The 24330-nt window shown below is 33.6% G+C and overlaps 1 protein-coding gene across 6 annotated transcripts in view; it reads right to left on the bottom strand.

Annotated features, from left to right (window-relative positions):
• The window catches only part of LOC149785859 (PHD finger protein 20-like), a 97771-nt gene that overhangs the window by 72966 nt on the left and 475 nt on the right, over positions 1 to 24330 (bottom strand). For 5 of the 6 annotated variants that reach the window (XM_089979832.1, XM_089979829.1, XM_089979830.1 and 2 more), the window contains exons 2-4: positions 13022 to 13596; positions 7918 to 8083; positions 5607 to 5691 (exon numbers count right to left, since the gene is read on the bottom strand). In XM_089979832.1, coding sequence (XP_089835958.1) covers positions 5607 to 5691; positions 7918 to 8083; positions 13022 to 13584 — 814 coding nt within the window. In that variant the 5' untranslated portion in view covers positions 13585 to 13596. Of the gene's footprint in view, positions 1 to 5606; positions 5692 to 7917; positions 8084 to 13021; positions 13597 to 18445; positions 18581 to 24330 lie in introns of all 6 variants that reach the window. The other variant, XM_089979828.1, reaches the window with a different exon arrangement.

Here is a 24330-nt window from a genome sequence, read left to right on the forward strand (position 1 = left end):
GTAATTAGACAACATGTTTTAGAACTTTTTAGTATCAAAGTGGATATCATCTGAAAATACTTAGAATTTACTTTGTTCAAGGTCTACAAATTGTCACGAACTTTATAGTTGCTACAAGCCACCAGTTTAAAAACCTGACAATGATCCTTCCATGGAAACGATAAGATCACCCTTCCATGGAAACAATATGATCATCCTTCCATGGAAACGATATGATCATCCTTCCATGGAAATAATATGCACATCATTCTATGGAAATAATATGCACATCATTCTATGGAAATGATGTAACTACTTTTCCAGTTCCTGAATACAACTGACAAAAATGTAAAGTTTCGCAAAGGCACCAAAGTTGATAGCACTGAAAATAAATGTATCGACAGCAATAAGAAGGTTGTGTACGGCTCCCAAAATCTACATCATATACTAGGATCTGAGAAAGAAGTCATTAAATGAAGAAGACCCAGTGTTTAGTCTTATCAAAATTCGTACATTTTTAATTAAGTACCAAAGTACTACATGTGGATTATTTTACATACAATCTATCCAACAATTTAACATTGAAATGTATTAAGGGTACTTTTATGCGTAATGTTAAGTCATGGGCTATACAGTGGTTGAAATTATTTTTGAGGAAATCACTGGGTAAAGATTGAAAATGCTGATTGCAAATTTCAGTGACAAGCATATATAAACCTTAAAAATAGGTACTCCATATTGGTACTGTTTAGATTAGGATGCTAGATGAAGGACTTGATTACTTTAAATTCCAAAGTAAACATTATTATGTATACTTAATTTGAAGTAAATCACCCTTGCCTTTATCCACAATTTATGAGAGACTGTTGCACTGTAAACAAAATGACTGTTGAACAGTTCTTAATGCAGAGGACTTAGATTTGTGCAAGCTATCCACAAAGTCTGGCAAATGTAGAGTGTGGACAACTTGACAACATCATAACATAATAAGTTCCTCCTTATGGTGGGTGTGTAATGAGTTTGAAATTTCATCAATTTAATGAATTTAGTTGCCGCATCATTTCTGTATAGAGATATATTGTAACATGTCCATCAAATGGAATGACATTCAACTGGGTGAAAGGAATCTGAAGGAGTTCAAGATATGACCATATCTTCCTTTTAACTGTTGTGTTGAAACCATCTATGATATTATTCTGTAATAACAAACTTTTCATATTAGATATTGTGGTGGACATATATGACTGGCACTATTTTAGAAGTCTTTAGGTGAAAACAACATGTCATAATGATCCTCCATTCAACAATAACAAGATTTTTAAATAGGACTGCTGTGGTGGCAATACTGGACATCAGACTGGCATTATTTTTGTTAAGACAACATAGACGTCATTAGAAGACTTCTGATGAAATGCCATTTTCATTAGTAACTAGACATCACAAAAAGTCTTCTGGGAAAACCTCATGCTAATATGGAGAGCCATTCAAAGGGAACAGTGAGACAAATATTTTCAAGATGGCCACTGTGTGGTGGCCATATTGGATATCAGATGGCACCATTTTCATTTAAAACCAACTGGATATTAAAAAAAGTCTTCTAGTGAAAACACCACATATATGATTTTCTAATCAAGAGGAGTTGTAATAAGATTTTCAGGATTGATGCTGTGGCAGCCATACTGGATGTCACATTGGCACCATTTTTGTTTAGGAGCAACTAGAAAACGTAACAAGACTTTTAATGAAAACCTTATATTGATATGACCATCCATTCAGAAGAAGTAGCAATAGCAAGATTTCCAAGATGGCTACTGTTGTAGTCATGCTGGATTTCCAAGCAGGTTTACTTTTATTTATGACCAACAACAGCCTTTGATGAATGTGTGCTAAGTTTCATGGCAATCCTCAAAGTAGTATAGGAGGATCAGTGATTTAAAAAAAGTGTGCTAATGTATCAATGGACAAATAAAAGATCATCCCATAAGCTCTTCTGGTTTGTGACTAGTACAGCTTTAAACTGCCGGTCACAATATACACATACAAATGATGACAGCAACATGCTGTATGACAAACCAAACAGGAGAAATGTTAGTAAGCTGATGAAAACTTGCCATTGCCAGTAATAATATTTGAATGACCTCCAATAAATAATTCCCATTAAGGCATCACATAAAGCTATGGTCAGAACTAGAAATGTGTGAAAATAGAGATGTCTCTACCAATGTGGCATATTCAATGGTATCTTGGTTCAAGAAGAAATGTTAAATTTCCCAGTCAAACAGGAAAATAAATTTGTCAAATTAGGTGAAAAACATACCCGACCTTGGTCTTCTCAATACAAAAGTTCATGCCATGTTTTGTTGGAATCCTTAAAGTCCTTCAAAGGTTAGTGGAATTGGTAATGCAAGGACTGATTGAATGACTGGCATCAAAAGTTAGTGGAACTAGTAATGCAGGTAATGCACGAACATGTTACCTGATTGGCATCAAAAGTTAGTGGAATTGGCAATGCAAGTACAGAGTAACTGACTGGCATCAAACATTAGTGGAACTGGCAATGCAAGTACAGATTCACTGACTGGCATCAAACATTAGTGGAACTGGTAATGTAAGGACCAACTGACTGACTGGCATCAAACATTAGTGGAATTGGCAATGCAAGTACAGATTAACTGACTGGCATCAAACATTAGTGGAACTGGTAATGTAAGGACCAACTGACTGACTGGCATTAAAAGTTAGTGGAATTGGCAATGCAAGTACAGATTAACTGACTGGCATCAAAAGTTAGTGGAATTGGCAATGCAAGTACAGATTAACTGACTGGCATCAAACATTAGTGGAATTGGCAATGCAAGTACAGATTAACTGACTGGCATCAAAAGTTAGTGGAATTGGCAATGCAAGTACAGATTAACTGACTGGCATCAAACATTAGTGGAATTGGCAATGCAAGTACAGATTAACTGACTGGCATAAAACGTTAGTGGAATTGGTAGTGTAAGGACTGATTGGCATTTAATGCCACACCAACAAATGAAAGGTCATATCATGCCAAGACACACTGTGACTGCTGACATGACCTAGTCTGGAGCCAAAACCTGCACCTTGGTCACAAGTATGGCACACTGACAATTCAATCACCATGGCTTCTGATGCAATGAAAAGCTTCCAAGACAAAGAGATGCTGTAACTCTATCAAATTCTGACACAAATATTTGAGAACAATATAAACCATTATAACATACTTTTCAGTCATTGGGAATGTCATGATTCTCTCCGTTTATCCATTGCTACACTTCCATATAAACCCCTGTGTATAAATTCACAAAACATTGTAATTAAGTTGCTTCTGAAATAGCCATCCATGTAAGGACTGTCATACTTGACTTCTACTCGGGTGTCCCTGGGATGGAGTCCAAAATCATATATACAACAATTTCAATTCCCATGATATGTCCAAATATTTTCAACCTAACCTCAAAGCAGGAAGATGCATCACATATGTTACCCATTTTGCATTCTGACCTCTGGGTCACAGTCAGGAACACAATTTGAGGAATGGAATATTGAGAATCAAGACTGGGGTAGGGTTTTTTAATATGCAGTTGAAAATATGACGATATGTGATGGCAAACCACTACAGTTGCTCTAATAATTAACTTGGATTCAATCCAAAAATGCCACTCAAATGATACCGATTGGAACCAATGTTACGATTCAATCGAAGATGTAATTCAAATGATACCAAGTCAGGTGTGTAGAAAAGTTGTCCAAGGTCAAGTACAGGAAAAAGTTTACTTGTCCATACAAAATGACACCTGTCCATATTTTCATTGTTAACATAAATAGTAGAAGACAGGACAGTTAAAATGTTTACTTTCATTAGGCTGCACCATTTAAATGGATACAGTATGAATACATACACGTATTGGATATTTCAACTGATCTTATTTTTGGACTTTTATGGTCAGGGTCTACAAATCTAACAAGAATGCATTCTTGGCATATAACTATTGAATCATTGCTAGCTTCTGAAAGGATGAATATGAATTTAGCTCTGGATATTTTATCCTTGATATTTTTTCAGAAGGACATCAGATGTGCTGCTGATTAAATCTATGCATGCAGTTCTGTTGATGTTATAAGTTCCAAGACCAACTCCACTATTGAATGAAACCTTTGCTTTGGCATATGCTGTGTTAAACAGCTGCTTGTAATGCTCAGTTTGGCTCAGATTGTATTTATTGATCACTCTGTCAAATCAGACACAACTTCTTTTATTTTTCCAATTTGGCCTTTTCATTATCAAATTTTAACTGAGGTGTATTGTGATTTGCACTTCTTTGGTGTTTTAATGGTGTCTTTCCTTGTGATAATCCACTGGTTTTGCCAGCACTTAAGAGATTTCTCTTGTGTATGTTACAGTTCATTCCACACATCATCGCAAATTTGATCCCATCTGCCATCTGTATTCAGTAAATTTTCATGTCATCTGCATTGAATGTTGCTAAAAGTAGCTCATTTGTTTTAAATATTTTGTGTGAAATGAATTAGGTACTTTTAGTTACATTTATTGATGCTGAACTGCAGATCAACTGAGTTACAGATAGCATAAAATTTGTGATGCCATGTCAAAAGAACTATACAATATGCATTTGTTCGATCTTCACCGACCTTGAGCCAATCAACTCCTATAGTCAATTATCTCTGAACTCACATTTTCTTTTTTTTTCTTCATATTCCCAGTCATAGTAAAGTTTAGTTTTGACCCATTTTGTTGACTTCCCATTCAACTTTTCATCATTTGGCCCATGTTTCACAAAAAAAACTATCCATCCAGATGCATTCCTAGGAAAATTCAGCATAGTTGCACATAATGGTTTGGTTTCAAGCAGTCCAGGGAATGGTTCAAAATAACAGATTCCTTGGGGAAGCCATATCCTTCAGTCAATGAAATTCATTTTGATGTAATCATCAACTGATATAATCTAAACCAGTACTGTCTGCTTCCACTGGTTGTATTCATAGAAGCTGTTGTTGGTTTCAGTCCAAATTGATAAATTTCATCATATACTATGTAAATATACATCAGATCCATATGGTACCTGGTAACAAATATGAACGGCGCATGTGTAAACATTACTTAGCCAAAACTGAAACTATTGCCCTTTCAAGTTATAGGCCACAATTGACTTGTCCACGGATAAGTAACCTTGCAAAAGTTGTTCACCCATAAGAACAAATTTCTGACTGGACAAAATAGACAATGAATTTGGTTTCAATCCATGAAGTCCACAATAATCTAATGAATAGAAACGGCATTGAAGACATAAACTTTGACATCAAACAAGGCCTGTAATTCATTCAAATTTTGACAGAAATAGGTTAATATAACACTCAGCAAACACCTTGTTAAAATAAAATACCACATTACATCTGGTTTCAATGCTTAATGTCTATCACAACTGAGGAAAAAATGAAATTTGTGGCAAATGGCAAACATGATGTGATGTTTACATGAGTGGACAGACAGGCACAGGTTACACTATATCTAAAATATGTGGAAGGCATAAAAACTAAAGTTGGATTAATGAAAACGCACAGTATGTTATTAAAATTCATACCGTCTGAATTGATGCCAATGATTTTTGCTGGATACATCTTGCAATCTGTCCATTTAGCATATACTTGTTCTCCGACCTTGTGCATCTGTTTCAAAGATAAATACAACAGTGGAATTGTTATTTTTGTTGTAAAAGGGGTGGTTCGATATTACTGATGTTTAATCAACTGTAATATTTTCTTTGGTAACAGACTCAAAATACCAATAAATTGGTGATAGTAGAATGAAATGGGAAACTAAAACAAGATTAGCTGCCCAAAAATTAAAAGGTTTTGATCACTTCAAATGAAGTTATAAAAATACTTCTTAAACTATGTATAAGAACTGTTTGTTACTCTTTGTAAATTACACTGAACTACTAATTATGGTGCATCAAGTGATAACAATTAATTCTATTAAGGTTTGAAAATAGTAACCAATGTACATTTTGACTAAATCTGTTTGATAATTTTTTTCCCACATTAATAATCTAACTAGAAATGCAAAATAAAAGATTTTCTTTTTCTTTTTCATTTGAAATTTGTTTTAGTATTTCTGAAAACATACAAGAAAAAACCAGAATAACATTGTTAATTTGGTCGAGTTCTGGTAATTCAGTTAATCTAACATTAGATTTCTGCAAGGATTAAGGGATGTTTGTTTTGGGAGTTCTGCACGCAAAGCATCCAGAAGGATGTCACCTCAGTGTCATGGTCATACTTTAATTATTTACAGTTAATTCATGCCTGTAATACATGCATAGTGATATATATATATATATATATATATATATATATATATATATATATATATATATATATCATATACATGAAAATGATATGTTGCTTGGTTCATTTATGAGAAAAATTCCCTTGTACTGTACACATCATGGATTTCACACTGCCCACTTAAGATGGTGGACACATGGGGGCAAGGAATTAAGTATCTACTACGGTTTATATATGACCACTATGTCTGGTGGATCTCTACCAATTCCCAATATTAATATTAATAATAGTATCAAATGTGTGTAATATATTTATGATACATGCCTATCTTCTATGTCTGGCTAATATGTGATCAAAAATATGTCCTCCCAGGTGGTAACAAGCAGAGTCAATCACATGAAAGATCACCTAATTATCACACATTGATCTTACTCATTTAAAATTATCACACATTGATCTTACTCATTTAAAATTATCACACACTGATCTTACTCATTTAAAATTATCACACATTGATCTTACTCATTTAAAATTATCACACACTGATCTTGCTCATTTAAAATTATCACACATTGATCTTACTCATTTAAAATTATCACACATTGATCTTACTCATTTAAAATTATCACACATTGATCTTACTCATTTAAAATTATCACACATTGATCTTGCTCATTTAAAATTATCACACATTGATCTTACTCATTTAAAATTATCATGCATGGACCTGACTCATTGTTAAAACTGTCCAGGACTCTGAAGATATAGACCTTTATTCCAGGTTGGAGAAAAACAAGATCAGAAATAGGGGCTCTAGCATGGTAGCAAACTCAGCCAATTAGATGCAAGATCACCTCGTTAATACCAATGGATCTTGTTAATTAGCAAACTCTTAAGAAATACTGATGATCAAAACCAGATCAGAACAATGGCCTTCAGAGTGGTAACAAACAACTGATGATCACGATACAATAACTTCACTTAGACCTGTGGCCAGCTTAGCTAACAATGAGTTGTAATAATTCTAATCACTCAGCTGTTAAACTGGCTTTATTTTGATAATTGCTGAGAATTAAATGATCACACTAATGTAATGGCAAAAGATAATTAATAGATTAATTTTCATCATCATTTTACAATATGTGATACGTGTTATCACAGTAGCATCCAAGTGCAGGATCAGCCTTGTCTGCTTGATAAAATTTCACATGGACAAATGATAAGTTTTTGCCTTTGGCTAATCTGTAATTGTTCTTCAAACTTTGCAGTGTAGTGTATATTCTAAAGTAATTTTAAGTTGTAATAAAATAAATGTATTTTTGTCTTTATTTTAGTCATTTCTTTTTCAATCTGCATGTCCTGCTTAAAAATAATATCCATAATATTCAAATCCATGATATTCAAATCCATTAGACAAGACAATGCAGATTACAATTTTCATGCATCACTGAAAGTTACTGAGACCATCCCCTACTGTTCACAAATACTAGAGTCTCTCCTGCTATATCTATCCTCTGCTTATCCTGCAGTCGATTTCAAATGACAAAACTGCATGCAAGTTATAGAAGAAGCAGTTAAAACAGAGAGATTGTGAACAATAATCACCGCTTTGGGTTTCCTGTTTCCACCCTTCCTGTCTGAATGTCTGGTGATGGGTCGCAGCCTCTCGCTGCTCATATCTACCCACTCATCATATCGCTGATTCCAGCCATCAAAGTGAATCAAAACTGTCTGGTCTTCTTCATCCAAATCAACAATCTTGGCCACATACCTACAAGGAAAAACAAATAGCAGTACAACATATAAATAGCAGTACAACATACAAATAGCAGTACACCATCCAATAGCAGTACAACATACCGATAGCAGTGGATGAGATCCAGTTTTTACACTCTCCTTCTCAAAGGATCTTTAGACTGGTTTTATTATCTGAAAAAGGCGGCTATGGGCAAGGCAAGCCTACTCAATCTGAGTTTCTTCTAACATTTCACACCCAGTGTTAGATATTGGGACAGTTCTGTTGCCACCTTAACATAGCTGTCCCAATATCAAACACAGGAAACTCAGACTTGGATTACTGTACTCATGAGCTATAGTGAAATTTTCGATGTGAAGAAAATAATTATTACTTATGGTAAAATCTCTGTAAAAGTTCTCAACTTTCTCAAAACTTGTTTGTATTCATAGCCTCCACAAGTATCTTGGATCTGTCATTTTCAAGTCAAATTTCTGTGCATACCTGATGAAACAGCCCAAGAAGAAACATCGTCACTTCCATCTTTAAATCGTTAGAACATGCATCTTTCTGTAGTAGGAATGTTGCCTTAAAAGATGAGTGGCATTTCTAATGGGGTATCACGCAGTTATGAATAATAATTACATATGAAGTATGAAGACATAACAAATTCTTATATATATAATATATTCATTTAAAAATCACAGGTGTTACAACTCGATGGTTTGAAACAAAGAGTGAAAAGCAACAAATTTTGTAAAATTCAAAATATAATTCTTATGTCACATGTTTAGGCTCAAATAAACAGTAACATAAGAAAAAGTGAAAACAACAAGCTTTGAAAAATATAATCATTTATTTCCCTGGAAAAATTCTGTAAAAAAAAATATTATGAACTTATGGTATAGAATCAAATACAAAATAATCCAAGAATAAAATTTCCTTAGTCCTAATAACAAAATGTTCTACTGATTTCAAGTTCGAATCCCGACGAAGAATCCAAGATGGAAGACAATAATGTATGCTGCAATCTGTAGTGTTGAAGTCTACAGTTCCTTATAGAAACAAGAATTATCATTCTGGTTTCAGATATTTGAATAAATTTTTATAAAAAACTGTCCTTGTTCAACAATTTCACATGAGCACACATATTTTCCAGAAAAATAACAGAATTAATCCTTTTGAATCCAAGAAATTTGAAATAAATCTAAACAGCACAACATACAACTTCCAGTGTAAGAGACCACCCAGCTGTAACTGAGAATAATTCTCCAAAACAGAGAATCTCCTAAAACACAGACAAAGGGTCACGTGATCATGTTCTAGAAGCTTACAGAAATTAGGTACTTGTTAAAGATCACGTACACCCAATGTGACCCTGATGAAAACCAATCATTTTACTCTAAGAAATAAAAAATAAAAACAACTGTTTATATCTTAAACACGAAGTCCCATCATGACCTTGACAACAACCGATCATTTTAAAATAAAAATAGAACTTGTTTATGTGGTTACTACAAATTTTGAATCAAGGTCAGGATCTAGATCAACACCTGGTATAAAATGAACAGTCAAGGTCAAACTATTTTCTGAAAAAGTATCATCTCTAGTGAATAAATTTACATTTCAATATCATGTAATGAAAAATAATAAAAAATTTAAAACTGACAAACAATTAAATTGAAATAAATATATATTAAATCAGATAAAATAAATTTAATATACATAATTTATTGCCCTAAAACAGAAAGTGAAAAATCAAAAATAACAAACAGTGTGGTGAATGAGATCCTAATTAGTCCTAAAAGCTAATCATAAGTCCAAAAGAATCAAGTTATACAAATGAGTTCCAGTGGTAATCCAAATGAAGTTTACTTTGTTGTGCTAATGTGTCAATAGTCTTTAAGTATCACAATTATAATCCTGAATGTCTCTGAATGAATTCAAAGTAATTCCAAACAGCTACTAAATCCTTATGTCTGAGCACTTAGTAATTCCAATGAATTGAAATAAATAAACAAATCCACTCAAATAATCACAACTATCTGTCTCTTCCAAAACGGATGTTCATGTAGGAATAACTAACTCCCAGTAAATCATCCCTTATATAAAAAACTGAGATGCAATACATAAAGCAGAATGAGGCCCAACTAAACATTTTGAAGTCATTGTAATTTTAAACAAGGTCAATTATTTTAGCAGCTAGCCAATCAGAAATTAGGTCAACTGGATTTTGTTCTGGGGAATCCCATGACATGTAGCGAACTCACCAACATGTTTACTTCAGTAAAAGTATATCTCACTATCTCTGAAACTAAGAATGTGTTTACAAGAATGACCTCAACTTTAAAGTGCAAACCTACAACTATAAAAAATATTGGTATTAAATATGTTAATTAGTAAATGACTGTTTCAATCTAGAATCAGGAAATTAACACATATACTATAGATATACTTAACACAGTACCTTAATGGAATCAATAATGATAAAACTTGTGTTAATGTTTTTAAAAATTAACTATGAATAATCAATCATGGTGCAAAACCACCTTGTCAGTAAAATCAGGGCCCAAATATTTAGCGGTAACCATCATTGTCCATCCATTCCATTTTCCAACTGTTGCATGTGTAATTGTCAACATTTCAATAAATCTTTCCAACATTAAATTTCTCACCATCAAGTTTTGTAAAACTTAACAAAGAATTCAATTATTAAAGTTAAAAATAAAAATGTGAAAAGAACTTAACAGTACTATTAAGTGAATCCAGAATAATCCTGATGAAGTTTTATCCAAGTCCTAAATGAATGAAAAGTTCTACATAAATTTCAAAACCTGAAATGCACTGGTCTGCCAAGAACCATGACTTTGTCAAGATGGCATTGTCTAGAACTTCTTCAAATAATTCAAAACATTTCCAGAATAATATTAAAGTCCAAATAATGAGCACTTTTTTTTCCACTGGACAGTCCAAACATATGTTTTCCATCTCGAATAATATCCAATTACAACATAAAACACATCTGTTGATTTACAACAGGAACACAAAAAATGAGGAGGACTCCAAAAATCAGAATGAATCTGATTGAACAGTTCTCTCCATATATATATATAGGTTCAATTGTGACTAAATGTTACAATATACTCCATGTGACATATCTTACTACTCATTTTGTCTCAAATTTACCTATTCATGTGACCCAACCCAACCAATGGGAAGTTACTGAGTTTTTCTAGAAATGTCCAAACCCCATCAGCCAATGAGAAATTAATCCAAAGAAGCCATTAAGTCTTATTATTAATAATTGTCAACACATACATAAATATCTATTTATAAATCCTATGTGACTTTTGCTCTTAACTGACTCGGGTCATGTAGGTATAATCTAAGTAAAGATCTTCTGTACAATTTACAACCATGAATAAAAATGCACAAAAATTAAATAAAATCATGTACCAGGAATGACCCCAATAATACAGATATGCACAAAATATGAGAGAGGAGCCACAATGGCTAACATACCATTTTTACTTTATGGCAACTGGATGTCATGCTGACTTGAGCTGAACAACAAATGCAGTTAATGTTATAATACAAAGGTCAGCTTTTATTTCAGGGCAACAATACACCAAATGCTTCCTCAAGTCAGATATAAAAACAGTCGGCACTTAATTATCTTCCTAGAGAAATGCAGCTGTTAAGGTAGCTTGACACATTTTACGTTTGAATAGAAGTTGGGCACATTTCATTTATGAGCGTTACACTTAAAGTGTAGTGCTGTAGGAATGTGTGGGAACAGCGTTGCTTTAGGTTCTTTTTGCACTCACCATTGTTCTCCTGCATATGAGTAACATACATTTCCTCACTTCTTTACTTAGCACTACACCAGTGTTTAAAACCCAACTAAAATATAGAACTAAAACACAAATTTCACTTGATAAAAAACTATTGTATTGGTTTTTATTTATTAAAGTACTGCTTCCAGCAGGTGTAAGTGACACTTTCATAGATGAAAATTTCATTGAATATCGTTATTTACTGTGTACTATGAATGTCGTTTGGAAAGAAAATGTAAAGAAAATGTGACTTCTTTTTAAAAGCTGATAATTTCATGATGTTGATTACAATTTCCAGGTCCTATCTACCGTTTTCGATAATGAAATGAGCAATATATCGAAGTTGCAGTTACCAATTATAATCACAATTTTCTTCAAGTTCAACAAAAAGTAGTAATTTTTTGGTAATTATGTTTAAAAGATAGGTGGGAGTGGTGCCTGACTTTATGTTATAAGCAGGTTCGTGAGTTATCAGTATGCAAGTTATCAAGGGAATGGTGTATATTACCACACCAGCAATATCAAATTCTAAAAATGCATGGTAGATATTAGGTGTGTACTTTCCCTTTCTCTCCACTCAAGTGTTAGATAGAAATAGTAGCACAGGAAGTAAAACTGAAATGATAAATAAATACTCTCTGCAAGTATGCAGATGTTTTAAGAGAAGAAATCTTTTTCTTCATTTATTCCTGCATGTGCACTTACTTTTATTATAAGCAAAAGCAGTAGCCTATGTGCTATAAATTTTTTGTCTTTTCATTAAGTTGGCCTCGTTTTCAAGATGTTACAGTGTACAGTAAAACCTTGCCATCAATACCACTCACAGTAAATGAGAATTGTGTCTCATAACCTTGCCATCAATACCACTCACAGTAAATGAGAATTGTGTCTCATAACCTTGCCATCAATACCACTCACAGTAAATGAGAAAAGCTTCTCATAACTGTGCTGGTCTTAGTAATGAGATCAAACTACGTGACACTGACTGAAAAATCTGGTTCATATCCTTGAATTTTTTTACTTCTTTTGTGGGACTTTCTTTAAACTTGGGTGACTGTTACTATATACAGTCAAGTTTATAAGACCACTTTAATGGTATATTGGCACTCAAAGTGTTATGATGCATAATTTTAATTACCACATAGACATAAAGTCCATGGCCTCCAGTTTTTCTCCCTGCCTCCAAGTTATTCCTGGTCTTAGAGGACATTTTCCCAGTTTTACTGAGCCAGACGATACAGACATACTATCACACCCATCTATGGAATCTCTCTTCCTCTTGGGAGTACCCCTTCCTGAGCTGGAGAGATACAAAGATTGGTCACTCTGACTGGATGGTGTTGCACGACCAGAGCCAGAAGCACTGTGGAAGGGATCAATGTTATCAAATCTTTCTGACTGGTCAGTGGCTGGAGTAAGAGAAGAATCCAGACCTATTGGGCAATCATGACCATTATTTGCTAGCAGGGTAGCAGCATCTATTTGCCGACCCTGGAATGAGCCTTTCTTAGATCTTCTAGAGACTCCCTCTTGCAGAATCTCAGATGTTCCATCTTTACACTGCTCCAATGGATTCTTATGTTGCTGAGACTGTTTAAGGTCTTGTGACTTGTCATGAAATTCTTTAGCCTCATTTTCAGTTCCACCATTTGATGAAACTTTAGTTACAGATGATTGTGGAATTCTAGCTGTGTTATCCATTGGTCTGCCCAACTGCAAAAAACAAACAAAAATAAATAAAACTTCTAAGACTTGGCACCACAAATTATCCCCCATGCTATTTAGTTATATTGCCTACCTTCTCAGCTCTCATCAAATCAAAGAGATTATAGATACATGTACAAGAACAAAAGTTATTACACATTATTGCATTGCATTAGAATGTTTACGCCATATGTGTTATATTTTTGACAAGTGTGTGAACAGCGACAATGTTTCTTAGAAGTCAGATTTTACTGCATACATAGAATGCAAAGCATGATCATTTTGTTGTCAAAAGAATGTTTAAGTGTAATTCACTTTTGATTCCAATTTCAAGAAGGAATCAGCAAAGCCCAACAAAAATGAATTTCTGAACTCTTGGATGATGGAGTTTTACTTTGTGAAGCATGCCAGAGTATCAATGAACACTAATGACACTTGCATTACATTCAAGCATCTTTGAACCCTATTGAATTTATATTCAAATTGTACCTATTGCAACATTAACAATATTAAAAAAAGGGGAAATTATGGGGATATTGAAATTTGAGTCTGGGCTTAAGGAATTTTAGTCATTGTGAGTTTATTTAAGTGACCTGAATTGGATTTTCTTTGAGCACTGTATAAGGAGAAAGAGGAGAACAATTCATTCATTCCTAATTCCTACATTTCATTACTATTTTTATTCAGTCTTGAGAAGTATTTAATACTGTGTTTAGATTTAATTTGAGAGGATCATTTAAATTATTTATTGGAATTACGAAGTGCACATGGCTGTTTGGACTAAGTATGATTTTGGAATTATTATGAATTCATTCAAAGGAGTTGTGGACAATATCATTGTGATGTATCAGTACTGTTGGCACTTAAGCACATTCAAGCTATAGATCATTTCATGGTTATTATCTCCCCTTGAAAACACCAGACAGCATCTCAGTGCAACTCACTTCTGGATAGTTCAATCAATAAAGATGACAGATGTAGATCAAGCAAATGTGACAGACTGCTCACATTCCGCAATCAAGATCAATATCTCACTACTGTAAAAAGAAATTCTATCGATATTTGTTTTTACATCTTTTATTTTGTTCACTAACTTGCACTGTTCCCAGCTTTCAAATAAATGTTCTCTGCCCATTTCAGAACTTCAATATCTTTCCATTACTACCTCATGCTCTAGTTTGTATTATTTTATTGTGTGAAAAGTTTATCACTGCGTAAAAAGGTTGTTACTGCAATTCAGCTCGCTTGAAGAATAATGAATATATGTTTATTTTTTTTACAGCTTTAATCAATGCAGTTACTGGAGGCTGAACAACAAGAAGAAAAAAATTCTAACTTCTTAAGGTTCTTTTATTATTGATATAAACTGTTTATTTCTATTTGTGTCCATTATATTTTTCTTGAAATAACTTGGGCGATTTCTAGGAAGGATGTATTTTTTTAAAACTGCACAAATGTCATCCACACTTGAACAGACAGGCGCACGTATGGGTCTCCTTGATGATTATTTGAATTTTATTTCCATGAATGGTTGGAATTTTTAGAGTATACAGTTTAGAGATATATCGATATTAGACACACTATGCATGTATAGGATATCTGTGGCTCTCACCTATCTGCCTGTATGTTTCATCTCATCTGGTGTATGGTTATGTATATGCTTGAATGAATGTGTGTTCACATGTGTATATTACATAAACATACTTCTGGTTAAAAACGAGTATATATGGTGTTAAGAAAGAAAGAGGTACTGATAGATAAAGACAACAAATATGAATGTAAGAGTATCCATTTATTAAGAGCAAGTTCTTACAAAGTCTCTTTTTTAAATCGTACTGTCTGCAATTTTATGTCATGTCACATGGATCAATATTGATTTAAAAGGCAAACCAAAGTAATAGGACAGAATCTGTGAAATAATTGGATCTTTTAAACTTACATATTTGATGCAAGGAAAGTTAAACAGAATTAAACTTTAAGAAGGCTGTTTCAGATGAATTTGCTTGTGGCAATCAGAAATGTTGTCTAAAGACCCCAGCAAATTTTAGAATTATTACGTGTCGGCATAAGCAAAGAAAACTCACACTGAAAGTTTTTGCATGCACTGTTCAGTACTTGACGCTTCAAGTTTTGAGAGAAAAAAAAACAGCGAGGAATGTAAATAACTAAATATTAGGCTGAATGAATGCATGGCTATATTTATTTGACTGGACAAAGCAAGAAAAAATATATGAGGAAATACTTTTTTGACTGTTTAAAGATGGGAGAACCCCTCCCCTCCCACCAAAAAAAAAATGAAACAAAAACGTCATTGGGCATGTTAATTAATCTGAATATTGTACGATATTTACACCCAAATATTTATAAATATTCCATATGCATCAATTACACTCCTTTATCCTTATGATAGCTAATGTAATTATTGCTTTGTTAAGTTCCTCTGACTACATTAATATACTGTGTTCCATTTTAAAAAGCTTTTCTGGATTAAAATATTCAGCATTACAGATCAGCTGAGGTACTGAACTCATGTTATTATTGCCTTATCGAACTCGTGTTAGACACAAAGACACAGTGATCACATTCAAGAGAGCTCTCAAAACTCACTTATTTCGGCTGCAAGAACAAACTTAAAGACCTAATAATGTTTCCTACCTTAAATATTCTCAGCACGTTTTTTTTAATGTTTTCTAATTTCATGGTGTTTGTTTTTGTAATCATATCGTTATATGTTTTTTATCTTATAGGTGTTGTTTAATGTTGTAAAGAGCTTGGAGCTTCTAAAGATTAGGCGCTATACAAAGTCCTCATTATTATTATTATTATAACTCTCTTAACTTGTGTTATAAACAAACTATTAGCCTTGAGAAAAAAACTAAGAAAGAAGGATATATCAACATATGAAAAATACAAATTGTTGAGATGGTTTTCGTTAAAGTTATGCAGCCAAAACTGTGCAATAAATGTTTAAAATTGGAGAGCAAAGTGAAATGTTCCTACAAATGTATCTGAAATATTGGATAATTAATCTATATTATCTGGTATAATATAAATATGGACAGTGTATTTAATTTAATTATTTGATATCATTTAAGTATGGACAGTAAATATTATTTAATTATCTGATATAATTATTCTCCTAGTATGAACAAAAGATGTTAGACATATATAATTTATTCATTGGTTTAACCAATATGATCTGTAAGTACAGCTAAGATTCCGTCCTTTGTTGACTTTATGTTCGCTAACCAAGTGTAAAGGACACATGGTACTAATGATATGAAAAAAAAGGGAACCAGCCTGGAAATGGAGCATATATGGGTTTGGCTGACCAGGATTGGTTAATTATGTAAGTTATATTTTAGGAAAAAAGAATTTTTTGAGAGTTTATCCATGTTGTAAGTGGAAAAATAGAGACATTGTTTTATTGATAGAATTTAGGTCCTTTAACAGTCTTGAGTTTGGAACACTCATTATTAAAATCTGCATCCAACTCTTTGGTGTGGAATTAAAAGCACATGTTTCAAACACTTGCAGGTCCAGAAAATGCTGCGGCTCATATCCTTTCTTCTACACAGAATCTGACATAAAGGTTTCATCTCTACAGATAAATATATGTTTGATCATGAGCACTCAGAAATTTTAAGTTATTGAATTTTAAATATCATGGTGTTTGCATAGGTTCACTTTGGGAACTGAATTAGTACAGTGAGTCTTAAAACAGTGCGAAATTCTGAACTATCTGGAACTGAACATTTTTTTGGGCATGCGCACTGGAGCTAATTTTAAGCGTTACAACCAGTAACTCTGTTGCAACTGTGAAACCCTCTATTGGTACATTACTATATTCAAGACATGGAATTCATTTGGACCACTCTATCCTTTTTGAATTTGTCATAGAAATTTTGGAATCATTGTGGACCACTCTATCCTTTTAAATCTGTCATATAAATTTTGGAATTATTGTGGATTTAATTCACAATACTGCAAGTTACTCTTGAATTCTATTTTATAACTTACAGAATTAGATCATTTATTAATTTTTACAAAACTGTTTTGCTTTCTTTCTGTTATTACGTTTAAGAATATAGATTCAAAACAACATGCTAGCCTTAATCCTATTACACAGCCACACATCACTGCACCAATTGCTGGAACAGTTCCAGTACCTGCTTGGCTGTTTTCTCTAATGTGTATAAATATCAAAAATGGTATTTTGTACAACCTCTGGCAGAATCACACACGTGTTAAAGTCATGTGAACACTAATTATAGGTAATCCAGTCAATGTTTCTCATTCATGCAGCTTTTGATAGAAGAATGATAAGGAGATAATCCTTAAACGGGTAAGTGGCATACATGGGGATAAATAATAATTTACAAGCCTTTCAACGTCTGCAGTTTATCTGGACAATCAAAGTTTTCTTAGGCAAATTAGATTTTTTGCAACATGCACAATAGTCATCTCACTTAGGATACAGAAGAAGCCCAGTCTGAAATAAGAGGGGCCCCAGGTGCAAGGCTATAAGATTTTCTGAGAATTGCACTATATAACAGAAAGTGTATTCTCTTCTTTGACTTCTTGCTGCACAAAATTAAACAATGGGATGGTAAAGTAATTGAGAATTATTAGCCTGTAATAGAGTAATATTATGATCACAATCAACAAGATTATCTAAACAATCAGCATATAAAAATATAAATTCGTAGACTCAGCAGGACTTAGGAACAAAATATAATTACTATCCCCACAAAACCAAAAGACCCAGTAACTAGCTAAATAAATTTAGAAGCCCCCACATAAAAACCCATAACATATCATTCAATTTTATAAAAATATTAATAAACAATTAGCTTACGAAGCACCTATCAAAAACTAAGGAAACCGCAAATTGGATGTCCTAGATGTCCTTAATGAACTGAGTAATCAGCTAGGACTTAGGTCCTAGATGTCCTTAACGAACCATGTAATCGGCTAGGACTCTGGTCTCTTGCTAAAAAAAGTATAAATGAAATTCAATCTCTAAAAACATTAATAAATAAATAACTTAAAGAGGCAATATCTAAAAATAACGTAACGTAGGAAGCACACCCTAAACACCTCGACTAGTAATACCATAATAACCTTGAAAATCTCTCTTCATACATGATTTCTACTAACAACCTCTATAAACAGCATTTTGAATGGAAAAAAAACTTCAAGAAACACCAGGCAAATGCAACAAGAAACCAGTGATGTGAAGCAACCAGGACCGTTCCCAAGCTCTCCTTCCCACTAATGACAGCCAACCATTCAACTGTAAGGAACCTTTATGGACCCACAGATTAAGGCCAAACTATCAGGGTTCCTTGAACCAATTAAAGCCTGGGGAAGGTGGCACCATTCCCTTCCCCAGGAACAACTAGCAGGCTGCGGTGCAGTCAGAAAAAAGTGGCACATGTACAATTGTGCGCATGCCACTATAATTAAACTCAACAACAACATTATCTACTTTTTCATTTGTTTACTAAAATTTAGAAAATCTGAAAATGAGTCACTAGCAAGATTATGACATCTATATTGGAGATACAGTAATATACACACTGTTCTGCAAAGAAAAAAAGTATCATTATTGGGACTCCAAGCTTTAGGGCTTTGACTGCAATTTTGTTCAAGGAAGGAAGGAGTCATGGCCTACAACTTTTCAAATCCTATGGAAAACATTGTGCATGTATATCTCTCTCTCTCTCTACACATATACACACAGGACTCAATGGTCTTAAACTAAGAACATGTAACAAATTATTTCTCTAAGTTAAAAATGAAAATTTCAGAGGAACTATATTGTGAAATAATTGCCAAATAATCCTAAAGGTTCTATCACAAATCCAAAAGTATAGCAATTCTGAATGAATTCCAATACTGAATGTGCTGATGTACCACAGTCTTAAACAGACCGATGTCCCACCACGATGTAGGTTGCAAGTTTGCTTCCTCTAGAACATACAGTACTGAGTTTATAATAAGGCTAGACATTGAAGCTTGAACCAAAAAATCAGTAAATAATTTTAAAAAGTCAGGTAGGGAATAACCACTATATCCTCTAACACAAAGGTCAAGTGCACAAAATAAATTAAATATACATAACAATACACTATGTTTGTTCGTCAGAATCCTGGGGCTGAATTTTGTCCAATGAAAGGTCTTATTCCAAATGCTAAACCAGGCATAATACACTTTCTTAACACCTGGCTACTGTTTTATCTGAAACTATCAGTTCTAGCAACTTTAGCACTCATCTGAATCTCATGAAATCTTTGTCAGTTTGCAAATTAACCCCAAAATACTTATCAAAATTTGCAAACAGTATTTTGTCAAAGTCTTGATTTCGAGGTCACATTCACTACTTATTCATTTGATGTACTCTTATAATGACCACATGTATATCTCTAGGTCTTACCCATCTGAATTCAATTAATACTATAAGCATCAGCAAATTTTCCCACCACTCAGCAGCTATTTGAAGTCTTTGAGCATGCAGAACAGATACTGTGCCATTTTCTTTTGATGTATTCTTATAATTGCAACATGTACATCTGGGGTCTTTCAGCCACTGGATTCTCTCACTTAGCACTGCTAAAACGATCAATTGATCAACATATTTTCCCCACTTAGTAGGTGCCTGCAGCAGGACTGACAAGCATTTGAATTTGCCACCTAGCTATTGCATGTGTATTGAGGACTCCTGTGGGGTGAATTTCTGCATCCTAGATTTAAAAACATTGTGTCCAAATATGCACGATTAAGTGTTTCTAAGACTTCTGATAGCCCCACCCTTAAAGTATACATACTAACTTGGCATTACAAGGTGAATTTATCTGTCCAGTCAGTAATAAGACCTGGGTCTGTCCTGTCCACCTCACCCTCCTATCACACCCCCAACATGGAAGCCATTAACAGCCCCACTGCAGTGACTCAGTGCACAGCTTCACATTAAAAAGTAAAAGTCATTATTTTATTTTTTAACCAGGCAAAGCCAGGGGGTTCAAATTCTGACGGAAGCAAAAAATAGGTGTTTTTATGTTCCATTGACCAACATTTCAGTTGGCCGGAATGCAATGAAAGCTGGGAATGCTTAAATCAGTTAAAATTATGATAATTATCTTGAATGAAGCAAAGTTAGCCAAAAACTTTATTCAATATTGTTGTTGTTGTTGTTGTTGTTGTGGGGTTTAACGCCATTTTTCAGCACACGATAGGCTATACATGGCGGCCAGTATACCATTCTAAAAAAAATATTTAAAAAATAGGCTGGCTCCCGATATCCAAAATTTTGTAGGTATGCTTATAGTGTTTTAGAGTTTCTATTGTAAACCAGACTAAAGTACACATAGATTATTGCTGCACTTAGCCTGGTTCCTGGCCTTATCGTAGACAGCCCATACGTATGAGTAGGACACAGTATCACAATGAAAAACTGTATCATGAGAACACAGACATCCAGTATCCCTATGAAAGACTGTATCGCGAGAACATAGACATCACTGACCTATATGTAATCATTTGTAACAATGACCACTTGATTAGTAATGATTGCTCTGATAAAAAACAAACATAAAAAGAATACAATTAAACAACAATAAAAAGGGGATTGTGGTCACCGGTGGTAGATGCTACAGTCTGTAAACCAGGCTAATGTACATGCCAAGAACTGTCATTGTAGTGACAAAATTGACATAGTGGTTATGCGTATTGTTTGTCCTTAGAGTTAACCTGTATTACCTGGTGGTGAATAAGGTCTTTGTCTAATAATCCAGCTAAAGAGAATTGTTTGCAGATTTCATTGATAGTGTTAAAGACTTGTGATGTTTGTTGTTTTCCCCTCTGATGTTACAGTGATTACATCCCGATCACAAAGTAGTCATCTATTCAAGTTGATGCAACCGGGTAACAAACTTTGTTTATAGAGTTAATCCCTGTACGTATTCTTTGAATTAAGCCATTGACTTTTGTCTCTGAGTAAATGATTCTGCTTCTGGATGAGATAATTGTTTCTTTTTATTTCATTAACTGTTAGATATGCAATGTACTTATATATTATAGATTTTTCATATTTTGCCAAACCCTAGTCAAAATCGTCTGTACAATCAATATTACAACTCAGCACTAATAATGTTAACACCTAGAACTTTAATAACAATGGGTAAACCTCCAACTAAAATGAAAAAAATTTTCTGCTGGATAAAATATGTATTGTAAATGAAAAAAGTGAAAAAGATCAGACCACTTGCAAACTAGTGGCTTAAACATCGGTAAAACAAATTTAGGGTCATATAACGAAAAAGGATTAAATCAGAAATGATTTCATATCCTAATACATGTGATCTTCAATGTAAATGTGATTACATGTTTAATGATAGAAATATATCTTTAATGCTATATAATTTTGTTTTCAGATGAATGCATACAATATTTTAGCAAGAACTATTAATAAAGAATATAATATCTGTACAGTGATTGTGGTCATTTTTCTTCATACAGTTCTAAAACTGGACCATGGAAACTGGTCTTTTTTGTACAAACCTCTTATGAGAGACCACCTGGCTAGCCAGTAGCTTCTCATGGGTCGGTGGTTCTTTTCTGGCTTTTTCCTCCACCATTAATACTGGCCGCCATATATAGCCTATCGTGTGCTGAAAAATGGCGTTCAATCCTACAACTGTCTAGAAAGACTGTTTTTTGTTGGCTGAATGGGAGGTCTCTCAACAGGTAGTACGTTTTGATTCATTTTGTAAAAGAAACATGCTTCAAATTAATCCGATTTTGGCATTCCTTGCTTACATTGCATTCCAGCCAAACGAATAGTAGGTCAATGGAACCTGTAAACATGTTTTTATGCTCCAGTCAGAATTTGAATTTATTAGAATAAAAAGACATTCAAGTCCAACTAAAGCAATACTACTTCAGTTTGTAGAAAAGCATAGATATGGGCTGCTAAGTGTGTGAGATATTCACGAAAATCTGACTTCTCATTCTGATGTTAGTCTTTATATGGAACATACTTTACAACACCATTATTTAGGCATTAAGATGGCGACCTAAAACTACATAAATATAAGGGGAGGCGTCTAGATCTACAATGTCAGACTGCGACCCTTATATTTATGTTTTGGGCGTTGAGCTCTTACTGCCCAATAAGGCAAATTTTCAGGAATATCTTACACACTTGGCAGCCCATATTGGCGCTTTTCTAAAAACTAAAGTTATAATATATTAGTCAGACTTTATTTACTCTGATGTCTTTTTCCTAATAAATTCCAATTCCCAGACAAGCAAAATGACACATTTTCAAGTTCAGTTGACATACATTTCATCTGGCTGGAATGCATTGGAAGCTGGTGTTACTTATATCTGATTTAATTCATATTTATTTTAATTCAATTTAACTGTTTGTCAGTTTTAAATTTTTTATTCTATTATATGCTATTATAATTACATTTATTCACCACAGATGATATTTTTCCAGAAAATCAGTTGATCTAAAAATCATTCTTTTTGTAAACACCAGGTATTGATCTAAATCCTGACCTTGTTTCAGAATTTGTATCAACCTTCATAAACAAGTTCTATTTTATTTTAAAATGATTGGTTTTCATCATGGTCACTTTTGGTGTATGTGACATAAACACAATAACATGACCCCCATTTTGATTTTGCAATTCCAGTTTTTCCTTTACTGCGCATTTGTTTGTTTTAATAGAGATGTGTTGAGAGAGACTTCTCAGTTTTGGGCTTTTTACATTGTCAAGTTATTTTGTTGCAGCCAGATTTTGAGTTATAATTTTCTTCAGATCCGTTGGATTTCAAAAGGATTAATTCTTTTTTCTCTGGAAATATTCTGAGGAGTGCTCACACAGAAATTCTGGAAAGACATTGCTTACAAATTTAATATGGATTTCAAACACTGGAGTGCCATTATTTTTATATCTACAAGGAACTGTAGATAAGCACAGTACTGACTACAGCATATGTCATCGTTATCCATCTTGGATTTTCCATCAGGATTCGAACTTGAAATTATTAGAACATTTATTACTAGGACTTTTGCAATTTAATTCATGGATTTTTGGATTAATTTTGGATTTGATTTTTAAACCGTAAGTTCTTTTTTTATTTATTTTTCCAGGGAAATAAATTATTTGTTAAATTTTAAAAAGCTTCGGTTAAAAGGATAATTAGAATCTAGAGTTTTTTTCAGTGTAAAAGACGACCTGTTCGCCAGTCATTTCCAGTTTCCTGGACAAGTCCATTTTCAGCGAAGTTGTATATGCACGTAGAAGGAAAATACTGTCACCTGCTTCTGATATTTACAGCATCGAATCAAGCAAAGGAAAAGAATGACAATTATAAATTTGCCTTTCATGTGGATTTAACAAACGGTGTAATTTCTATGTACATGTGTGCCATGGATATAACTCTAATCTCTCAACACTATGGTAATTTATGGAATTATCTGGCAGTTACAGAATAAGATGGACTACGTCACAATATTGTCTGAGGAAATCAACTTGCCCATAGTACATGGCGCCGTGTTAGTATGGAAAGTCTGTTATGCATGACAGGTACAGAGGATGCCAGTGTTAGGGCCACTCTGGTCACATTCTGGTTAGAAATTATAAATCAGTGAATGAACTGACTAAGTTCTGTGCACATTTTAATTTGTTATAATAACGATTACTGTTACTGATATCGGTGGTGGTGGTG

The sequence above is a fragment of the Sinohyriopsis cumingii genome, chromosome 13 (assembly GCF_028554795.1).
Source record: "Sinohyriopsis cumingii isolate HCF-2022 chromosome 13, ASM2855479v2, whole genome shotgun sequence".
Taxonomy (NCBI): domain Eukaryota; kingdom Metazoa; phylum Mollusca; class Bivalvia; order Unionida; family Unionidae; genus Sinohyriopsis; species Sinohyriopsis cumingii.